The 10,325-nt window shown below is 34.0% G+C and overlaps 1 protein-coding gene, 1 long non-coding RNA gene and 2 other non-coding genes across 4 annotated transcripts; 1 reads left to right on the forward strand and 3 right to left on the reverse strand.

The window, feature by feature from the left end:
* Window positions 1-2,606: 2,606 nt before the first annotated feature.
* Window positions 2,607-6,645, forward strand: LOC110111674 (ankyrin-1-like). The gene is made up of 2 exons (XM_020843655.2): window positions 2,607-2,689; window positions 5,842-6,645. The coding sequence occupies exons 1-2, from the start codon at window positions 2,607-2,609 to the stop codon at window positions 6,464-6,466; spliced, it is 708 nt and encodes a 235-aa protein (XP_020699314.2). The 3' UTR covers window positions 6,467-6,645.
* Window positions 6,646-8,471: 1,826 nt separating this feature from the next.
* Window positions 8,472-10,104, reverse strand: LOC114580801. The gene is made up of 2 exons (XR_003702379.1): window positions 9,211-10,104; window positions 8,472-8,949 (listed from the first exon to the last, which is right to left on the reverse strand). It is a non-coding gene; the product is annotated as an uncharacterized LOC114580801 (long non-coding RNA).
* On the reverse strand, window positions 9,164-9,329 carry LOC114580803. The gene has a single exon (XR_003702381.1). It is a non-coding gene; the product is annotated as a small nucleolar RNA snoR143 (small nucleolar RNA).
* LOC114580802 lies at window positions 9,876-10,038 on the reverse strand. Its single transcript, XR_003702380.1, has one exon. It is a non-coding gene; the product is annotated as a small nucleolar RNA snoR143 (small nucleolar RNA).
* Window positions 10,105-10,325: the final 221 nt, after the last annotated feature.

The following is a 10,325-nucleotide window of genomic DNA, read 5'->3' on the forward strand; positions in this document are numbered from 1 at the left end:
AGATGAGCGAAAATTGAATCATTGCTTTCTTTATCTGATTTTTCTTTGACTTTAACTTACTGCAGTTGCTTGAATGCCTTTATAAGGATCAATGAGCAAATGCATTTCAGAAAAAAATTGAAGATCTTAAGGCCGATTCCATATGAAAGTAGGAAGGACTGTGCAACTAGAGTTATTTAATTATATTATAGGAAATTGGAAAATGCCATTCTTCAAGGAGATCGTTATTAAGAATGTAGTGGTAAACTTGGAGAATACATGATGTGAAATAGACGAACCATTACTGAAGTTATGAAATTGAGTTGATTTGATGGCATTAGGGTGAAGGATTGATGTAGGGGACAAGTACCTAATATGTCATCACTTGCCTTATTTGTATTTATTTGGAGATGTTAGCATCTATCGCTATAAGTGCAATGAATATGTAATCAAGTGTTGCATTACTAAAGTATTCTTTTATAAAAGAATTTTCTTTTATGAAACATTCATGATTGATTTATTTTGATTGCATTTTGATTACATTCCTTTTATTATTTCCGTTATTGTAAAAATTCCTTCATAAATAGAGAATACTTGTAAGACAATTACAATGATAGGAATATGCTTATGGTGGAATAGTTTTTTCGTGAGATTAATGGCCGTAGATTTTTAGTTTAATATTTAAGGAAGTGTTTTGGTGTTTTGTGAAGAACCCTTGATAACTAATATAATACATTTGCACAGGTCAAAAAGAGTTAAAAAATAAGTAGTCGTAGTTATGTGTTGTGCAAGCTATGTTTGACTTGGTTGTCTAGTCATGTTATTGATTTCTCTACTTAACATGTCTATTTTAAGCTATTTGCTTTGTTTTATTTTGAAATTAGTTTTTCATTCATCATCTTCCATCATTCTCATTTGATGATAGTTACTTCTCAAATTAATCTTAGAAAACAACATAGCAATATTCATTATATCTAACGTATTATCCAAACAAGAATCAAGAAATCTATATTTGATGCGCATATGCAATGTCAAAATCTCAGTCATCCCTTTGCATTTGATCCCACGGTCAGGATGAGAATACGTGGGAGGCTCACCTGGATCACTCCAATATCCTTCTATATTTGGGTAGCTGAAAAGGAAGGATTATATTGAGGCAATTATGTATCAATTAGAAGTTATTTATTTCTTTATTAAGACATCTTGTATAGATCTATAAATAGGGATAATTTTGTATAATAATCAGAAGGTATTTTTACCTTTCTCAAATTCTATGAATTCTAACATGCAACATTCCATCTTTTTTCATCTGCAAGTTGGGACAACACTAAATTTTGAAGCAAATCATTAATTTTCTCTTAAACCCAAAATGTTTAGATAAATCCACCCTATTATAATAGGGTAAATTAGACAATGATAATTCCAAAACAAATTCAATGCATTTTGTATTAAGTTGCCATAGTTTAGTTTATTAGGAAGCCCATTAGGATAAGTATCTTAAAAATTAATCCATACGTGTGTAACATCAAACGAAATCATATTTAGGCACGACATCATTCAATTTAATAGCTGCTATGCTACAAATAATATCTTTTTCTACATGTTTAGGCATGATATCATTCAATTTAATTACCCTACATTTATTAGCATAATGACCATTGTGATGAAACTTTAAACATGTTTTTTAGAAATATTAGACCTAAATCCATATGTATATGATTCCTTCTGATGTCCTAATTAACTTTAATATTATTAACCTTATAGATGTAGTAGACGCAATGGATTGAACTTAATTGCTTTGATGAATGATGTGCTCTCAAAATATACAATAATTGTTTTAGACGACGACTACAACAACAATAAGCCTTTATCCCACTATGTTTGGTCGGCTATATGAATCCTTTTTTCTCCATTGTGTCTGTTAAGAGTCAAATTATCATCTAAAACTAATAAATAAATGTCATTTCTAATATTTTCTAACCAAGTCTTTTTAGATCTACATCTACCTTTCTTAAGATAAGTCAAATCTAATACATCTACTTTCCTAGCAGGGTCATCGGAAGGCCGCCGTTTTATGTGACCAAACAATCTAAAGCCCTCTTCTAGCAATAGATTCAGTTGGATGGACATGTCATTGTGATTTGAATCTACTTAAGATCCACATACTTCTAATTAAAATACATGTATTGCGATGCAAAATAAATAGAATGTATTTCTTTTCGTTGGTTGCTTTATTGCATTAAAAAACAAAAGGCAATGTCAATTTCTTCTTCCTGAAAGTGCACTTCAACAAACGTCATATTCCCATCCCATTCAAGTTCAGTCAAGCATTTACGTTTAAATTCATACTCCTCCCCACCACCGCAATTCCCCAGAGCTCTTCCATTTACATTCCCTGTGGCTATTCATAAACTCCACTTCTTTTTCTTCTTCCCACAGCACCTCGATGGCTTGTAACCTTTGCTCATGAACTGATTAAAGTGAAACTCAAGAACAAAAAAAAATCCTCCACCGAAGAGAATATTGGAGATTGAACCTGATCAACGGAATGAGGCACAAGGCAAGCCGATGAGCAGTTGACAGAGTGGGAGTGGGAGCAGGTGGAGCCGGCATGAGAACGGGAGGTGATGAAAGGCCACAGGCAGCCCGACATTGTGGAGATTGAGGTGAAGCTTCTCAACATGGCGATGGAAACTGACTTGGAGAACAAGTGAGAGTTGGGAGTTTGAATGTATAGTCAAGTTGGTTGCATTTGAAAGGAAAGGAAATGAGCGTATTAAGGTATTCTAAGTACTTAAAAATTTTACTTTGCTCTTTACCTCGCACCGCAACAACAACAAGTCTTTATCCCACCATGTGGGGTTGGCTATATGAATCCTTTTTCTCCATTGTGTTATCTTAAAAGTTAAATTCTCATTTAAATATAATAAAGTGATGTAGAACGGATATGAGGATTGAGTCCTATGGGTCTTGAAGAGCAACTCGTGAGGTCCAAATAGTAGCTTTTGACACTTGGGAAATTCTGGACAGCAACCAACGGAGGAGGACATGAAGCTCATGTGTGATCGTTGTGGTTGCCAACAAAGAGAGGATAGCAGATTGAAGCCAGGAGAGGTTCTGGACAGCAGTTTTCTGGTTCCTTGCAATCTAGACAGCAACCTGCAATGTTGGGGAACAGCTTGGACAGCTTCTATAAAGATTGTGGAAAGGGAATTAGAGAGAACTCTCTAATAAATTTCAGTTTTGAGAGGATTTGGGAGTTTCCAAAAATAATTTGATCTCATTAGGAAAGGATTACAAATTCAATTTAATTGGAATTTGAAATTTGAATTCTTTCCAAAGTTAAGATGATTTAAATTAGGAAAGTATTTAATTTTTTCCCACATGAGAAGTTTTATTTTGGAAAGCATTAAGGATGTGGGAACTAGAAGGGGAAATCAATTCCAATCAAATTTATTTGTTAATTTGAATTAGATTGGAGGATTTTCCTAAAATAGAATCCTATTTAAGGAAATAATTCAAATTTCAAATTTGGATTGGGGGAAAATTTGAAAACTTTCCTAAGATAGATTTTATAATTTATGAAAGAATTTGAATTTCAAATTTGAAAAAATTTGAATTCAAAGACCAACTAAATTATGGCAATCCAAAATTAGAAATTATTCAAATTAGGCAATGGGGGATGGGAGAGGGTGTGGCCGGCGATATGAATGGGGCGGGTAAGGGACCGGCGGCAAGGTGGACATGGAGACGACGTGATGGTGGAAGTAAGGAGAGGATGAAGATGACGACTTCAAAAAAAAAAAACAAACAACAAAAGATAAAAGATAAACCGTGAGACTTGGACTCTTCCGAAGACTGACGGGTGATACGTTGCCCTTCTCTAAGGGACTTCAAGCCACGAGCCCGGACCCATCCTGCGGCTGGTGGAAACTCCGACTCCCTCCCATAGGGATTTCCCTAACGTTCTTCCCAAAGAACAAAAGTGCAGAACAATTTTTTTTTAAAACTCCATCATGCCTAATACAGGAGAAATGACCTCTATATATAGGCCTCAAAAGAAATTAAAAGACACATTTGCCCCTTATGCTTACATAAGACAAGAGGGTAAAAAGGGAAATTGCACAATTAAATCAAAATACACTTAATAAACTAAAATAAAACAAAGTGAACTCGGTCGTCGATCTTCAGCTCCTAGGATAGGCATGGACGGTTGGATGTCTGCATCATAAAGAAAGGCCATTTATACTATTTTCTAATCAAGTCTTTTTTGGTATACCTCTACCTTTCTTAACATAAGTCAAATCTAATACATCTAATTTTCTAACCGGGTCATCGAAAGGCTGTCGTTTTATGCGACCAAACCATCTAAGGTGACTCTCTCTAATATTATTTTCCACTGGAGCTACTCCAACCTTTTCATGTATATGTTCATTTTGCATCTTGTCTCGAAGAGTAAAGCCACTCATCCAATTGAGCATCCTATCTCTACAACACTTAACTTAATATTATGCTTCTCTTTTAATGGCCAACATTATGTACCATAAAACATTGCAAATCTAACTATCTTATAGAGTTTTTTCTTAAGTTTGAGGGGGACTTTTCTATCACGCAGCAAGCTGATGCATTCCTCCATTTCAACCATTCAACTTGAATTCTACTAATAATATCCCCATGAATTTCACCATCACTTTGAATAATAGACCCAATATATCTAAAACATGTACTCTTATTAATGACTTGATAACCCAAAATCACAATTCCCCCACAAGAACTATTAGTACTAAAATTACATTTCATATATTCAATTTTAGATCTACTCAAACGAAAGCCTTTAGACTCTAAGGTAGACTTTCATAATTCAAGTTTATCTTCAATTCCCTCTCTAGTCTTATCAACAAGAAGAATATTATCAGCAAAAAAGCATACACCAAGGTACAACCTCTTGCAAATGTCTAGTGAGAACATCCATGACTAAAGCAAAAAGATAAAGGTTTAAGATTGATCCTTGATGTAATCCAATTGAAATAGGAAAATACTTGGTCAAACCCCCTTTACCTCACACCAAATACCAAAAAAAAGAAAAAAAGAAACTCGTGCAATCCTTTGGCTTTACGTCCATAAACTAATTGATTTTTGAGAAGTAGTTGAAATTTCATCCATTTGATGATCTGTCAAATAGCCTGTATCATTTGATCTACTTTATGTGATATATTGGCATAATCCAATGTTTGATACTAATTTGATCAAGTTAATTTAGGTTTAGTTTTCTTAATTTAGCCAAGAAGATGATTAAATGAATGTAGGATCACACAAAAAAAATAATGATCCACTGCTCATTGATCACTAAAGAGATAAAATACTTGCTTTTATTAGATATAAATTAGAAATGAGAAATTTGAACCCATGTAGCTATCAAATAAAACCAAAAGAATTATTGTGAAATTTTGACCACGAAAAAATCAGCCATCGATTGAACTTTAACACCACAAATAAAAATTTAGTCGTGCAAAATTAGATCAAAATGAAGAATTTTAGCTTCGCTAATAACAGAATACTTGGAAGAAAGCATATAAAAGGAGTTTATTGAAGTGAGAAAGATCTAGGACGATATAGGCTACATCATTTACTTCGGATAAACTTTTAGATAGAAACTTTCATAAAAAAAAAAAAGGCTATTGAAGTCCATTTTAACTCACTCCTTCGATACCTTGTTTTGCAAATATTTATATCCTCCTTGTTCCGCAGATATTCTCCTGATCAAGGAAAAAATGTGGTGTCTTTTGTATTATAACAAATTGATATCATTAAAAAAAAAACAATTCTATTCATGTTTCCTTGATTTGAACCGTCTGAATGACATTGGAGGCTTCATCTTGCTGCTTGGTCTGGACATGCTGAGATAGTAAGCTATCTGTGCAATAATAAAGCTGATGTAGGAGCCTCCGCCATGGATGATACTGGTGCCATCCATTTTGCTTCTCAGAAGGGTCATATTGAAGTAGTACGAATCCTGCTTTCTTTTGGAGTATCTATTAAATCTATCAATAGAAAAGGCATGACTCCTCTCCATTTTGCAATCCAAGGTTCACATATTGAATTGGTCAAGTATCTAATCAGGAAAGGCGCAAATCTCAGCTCAAAAAATAAAACTGGTGAGACTCCTCTCGATCTTATAAAATCCGAGGAAATGCGGTCGTTAATCAATGAATTGGAGCAGTCTTTGAAGAACAAAGATCAAACGACAAGCAGCGGGACTGATGAGTTTCCATTAAAGCCATCGAATGCAGAAGATGTCAAAGATGTTCATGCTCTTAGTTCATGTGATCAGGTTGATACTGATTTAGATACGGATGAAAAAAGGGAGAAGAGGAAAGGCGATGACGACGATATTACTCAGGATAGCCTTCCCGTTCCAGATGCGAAGAAGAGCAAGGTATCTCTTGCGCACCTTTTAGCTGAAGATGATATAGAAGAAGAGCTTTGAGAGAAGATGACTTTATACGAGAATGAAAGTTATTGCTGGTATCTTTTTATTCCTCTACCTTTTCTATTTTTAGAGTTTTGAACAAACTATCACAACTATATTGAATTTTGAAAAGATAAAACTGTTGTACGCTTATTCATGTAAGCTTAGAGCCCATTTTGCAAAGTTTTTGGTTGCCAGATTTTGCTTTTTTATTTTAATTACTAACGGGCTTAATTTAAAATTGCTTAGTCTAATAATTGTCAGAAAATTAATTGTAAAATTTAAAACGTGCCTTCTTAAATTGATGATTTGCGTATCAGGAAACCAGAAAGCATGCTTTTTCAACGGTTTAAATTCTTAAACTGAAAAATTAATTAGTCATTTTGATTAACCTTACACTAATCAAGTTTAAGATATTATGAAATATATATATGTGTGTATTATTGTGTGAACATTTGTGATGGTAGAGAGAGTTTAATGCTGAGGGAAGGCCTAGCGCGCACAGGCATAAGAGATTAATGTAAACATTATAAGCGACATCAGAGTTTTCACTTAAAAATTCAAGAAAAGAAAAACTCAGAGGGGCTGACCAAGATAAAATCAATATGCCAGTACTTTTCATCCTTTATAGAAGACATTGATAAATATAAATAACACATTACAAGAAACTTAGCATGCATCCTAGTATTGAAGTTGGGAATTTGAGTTGATGTTGATGGTGTTTATTGATCTTGTAAGGGATGAAGTACGTTGGCGTAATTAGTAATAATAAGTGATGAAATCAATAGATGTTGGAGCAGCCGTGTGATAATAATCAAAATATTATAGGTTGGTGGATCGTAGTAGGGCTATAATGGCAGAAAGATAGTAGTCATTTGACCATGGTCGGAGGATAACAATTCGACCACGATGTTTATAGGGTTATAGTTGGATTACAGAGGTTGGAGGATTTTATTTGGGTGACGGTGGTCGGATGATCGTATTCGGGCGAGGGTAGTCCAAGGGTCATGATTGGTGGGCAACTAAGGTTGAATGATTTTAGTCAGGCGATGGTAGTTAGAAGATCATAATCGGGTGATTGTGGGTCAAAGATTATAGATGGTGGATAATGGAGGTTAGAAGATTGTAGTTGACAGGTGATGGATGCTGGAGGATCGTAATCGATTAAGGGTGGTTAAAGAACCATAGTTAAGTGATAGTGGTTGAAAGATCATAAGTGGGTGACAATGATCCAAGGACCATAGTTGAGTGATAGTGTTATGGGGGTCGTAGTCGAATAAAAATGATTTGAGGATGATAGTCAACGAGCAAAAGGTGTTGGAGGACTATATTCGATAAGTGACTAAATCAAAAAATTATAGTTGTGCAATAGATTGTAGTCAAAGGACAATGGAGGTCGAAGGATTGTAGTGGTCTATTTATGGAGGATTGATGACAACAATTGGAATTATGGCCAACTATGATGCTTAGATGGTGCTCTCTCCAAGATCCTTAAGAACCTTGGAACTCTTTTGAATCTCAAACTAAAGTTCAAGCTCCAACTCCCATTTCCTCCCTTCATGAAAAGAGTAAAAAAATTTTTTATAAATTTTTAAATAAAGATGACCCATATTGATTCTATTGATCTTAAAACATTCATTCAATCAAATCTTTACTAATGGCACAATTAAGCTATCTTATACCCATTAAATTAGTCTCATCAAGCTACTCATTCGATTATAAACATCATAATTTTGAAGATTATTTAATCATTTACTTAATATTATGAAATTTCTAATTACATTTCAATTTCAAGCCCTTGATTTGAGCTTATTTAAGCTTTAATTGGACAATTTTTGATATCAATGAATTCATCTCATCAAGATTTAAATTTTAATTATAAATTTATTAGAATAAAAATTTAGATCATCCTGAATTTAACTCTAATAATTTTAATTTAAATATACATTAAAATTCATATCCAATCAAGATGATTATTGATTACGTATCTATTATAATAGACTATTTATGAAACAATCATAACTTGTATCAATTAATCAAACGCTTCATTATAAAAAACAAAACATTACAATATATCGTTACATAATGAACCTTCGTTTGATGATGGTAAAAATAGAGCTGAAAAGAGCATCGTATATGTCGTCTTATTACAAACAAGCTCTATATTTTTCGAGATTACAATAACATGGACTTACTGAGCATGTGCATTTTCAAGTTAGAAATGGCGCATGTAGCGGGGCACTGGTCAAATATAAAAAATAAAATGAATACAAAAACGTTATTTTATTAATATAGAGATAGGTATTCATTTAAAATGGCAAAAACTCTTGGCCAAATGGTAAGAGATCCAGCAAGGTTACAGGGGCTGTCTCTCTCTACTACAGAAAGCGAAGGCACCTTGCAGCTGTGGCCGTTGAGGTGGCTCATTCAATGGAGACAGTGAAGATCTCATCTCAGGTGTTCAGCAAGAACAGACAGCAGTGGAGGCCTCCACTTAGCAGCTGAAGAATAAAAAGGTAACATTCTTCGGGCATGAGTACTTATAGGAGACGAGTTTCATATCTAACCGACATAACTATACCAAATAAGGAATACAAAAAGTGGGGGATTAAGAAGAACAACGAAATCAAACAATACATTCTTATTCATCTCAAGTTCAAAATACACTCAAGCGAGTAAGAAAAGACTGTTCTCTCTTGCAAAATCCGTCAGTCAAAATTTGAGATGAAATCAGTAGACATACAGTACAAAAATAACCATACGTCTGTGGATTCATCTCTACGGTTGTCTGGCCGCTGCTGTAAAAACAACTTTTTCTTTATGCACCGTAACTAGAGGTCTCGCCATAAAAATCTGCGGACCCATCAGACAAAAGGTGCAAGGATCAAAATTCTCATAACAAGTTGGAACAAATCCAGAAAACCACAATAAAACAAACAAGATTCTTATAAGAAAACATCTGTCAAACAACATTGATAAAATGAAACAAATTCCTAACAGTAGTGTAAATTAAATAACCAAAACGAAGCAGCATAATAAGATAGTAAAATTCACTTAAAAACTAACAAAGACCCCCACACAAATCAATGCACAAAATTGCTATTATTCTGCAAACAGCTTCAATGCTTTTCTTCGAAAGATCAAATTTTAATCTTGAATTCATGATATCTCAAGGAACCCAAAATTAATCATGCATTACAAAACATATACCTTCATTCTTCAAGAATAAGTGTGTAGGATTTGGCATTGATGTTCATTCAACACAACATTTTTTAAGAAACAGATAAGAATTATCGCACCACAGCTATACAAGATAAGTAGTACCAAAGAGGCAATTGAGTCGGACTAGGAAATCCAGAAACTTTCACCTCAAGTTCCAAACACACTTAGGCAATGCAATTATTGTGCTTCTGTAAAAAATCTTTCAGAATTTGAGATGAAATCAGTAGACAAATTATACAAAAACCATTTGTCTGTGGATTCATCTCTACGGTTGTCTGGCCGTTGCTATAAAAATAGCATTTCCTTTATGCACCAGAACTAGAGGTCTCACCATAAAAATCAGAGGACCCATCAGACACAAGGTGCAGGATCAAATTTCAGATGACGAGTTAGAACAAATCTAAAAAAAAAGCAGACAATCAAGCATTTTTTCCCAAAGAATACTAGAAATTACAATAGCTGGTATTATATATTTGTTAAGCAGGAGCATGCAAATGTAATCATTTCAAAGAAACAACTAGTGCAAGCTTTTTAGAGATTGTATAACATTCGATGAAATCTGTAGATTGCAGAATTATCTAGCATTTGTGGAACTGTCCCCGCAGTTGTCTGGTCACTAACTGTAATCATTTACATTGATTGCTCAAAGGCCACA

This window comes from Dendrobium catenatum, unplaced genomic scaffold, assembly GCF_001605985.2.
Source record: "Dendrobium catenatum unplaced genomic scaffold, ASM160598v2 fragScaff_scaffold_1286, whole genome shotgun sequence".
NCBI lineage: Eukaryota > Viridiplantae > Streptophyta > Magnoliopsida > Asparagales > Orchidaceae > Dendrobium > Dendrobium catenatum.

Bases quoted from the DNA above. Each gene is read 5' to 3' on its own strand.
- LOC110111674 (XM_020843655.2), top strand. From the start codon at position 2,607: ATGAAAGGCCACAGGCAGCCCGACATTGTGGAGATTGAGGTGAAGCTT. The intron at 2,690-5,841 runs GTGAGAGTTGGG...GTCTGAATGACA, and splicing joins GAAACTGACTTGGAGAACAA to TTGGAGGCTTCATCTTGCTG.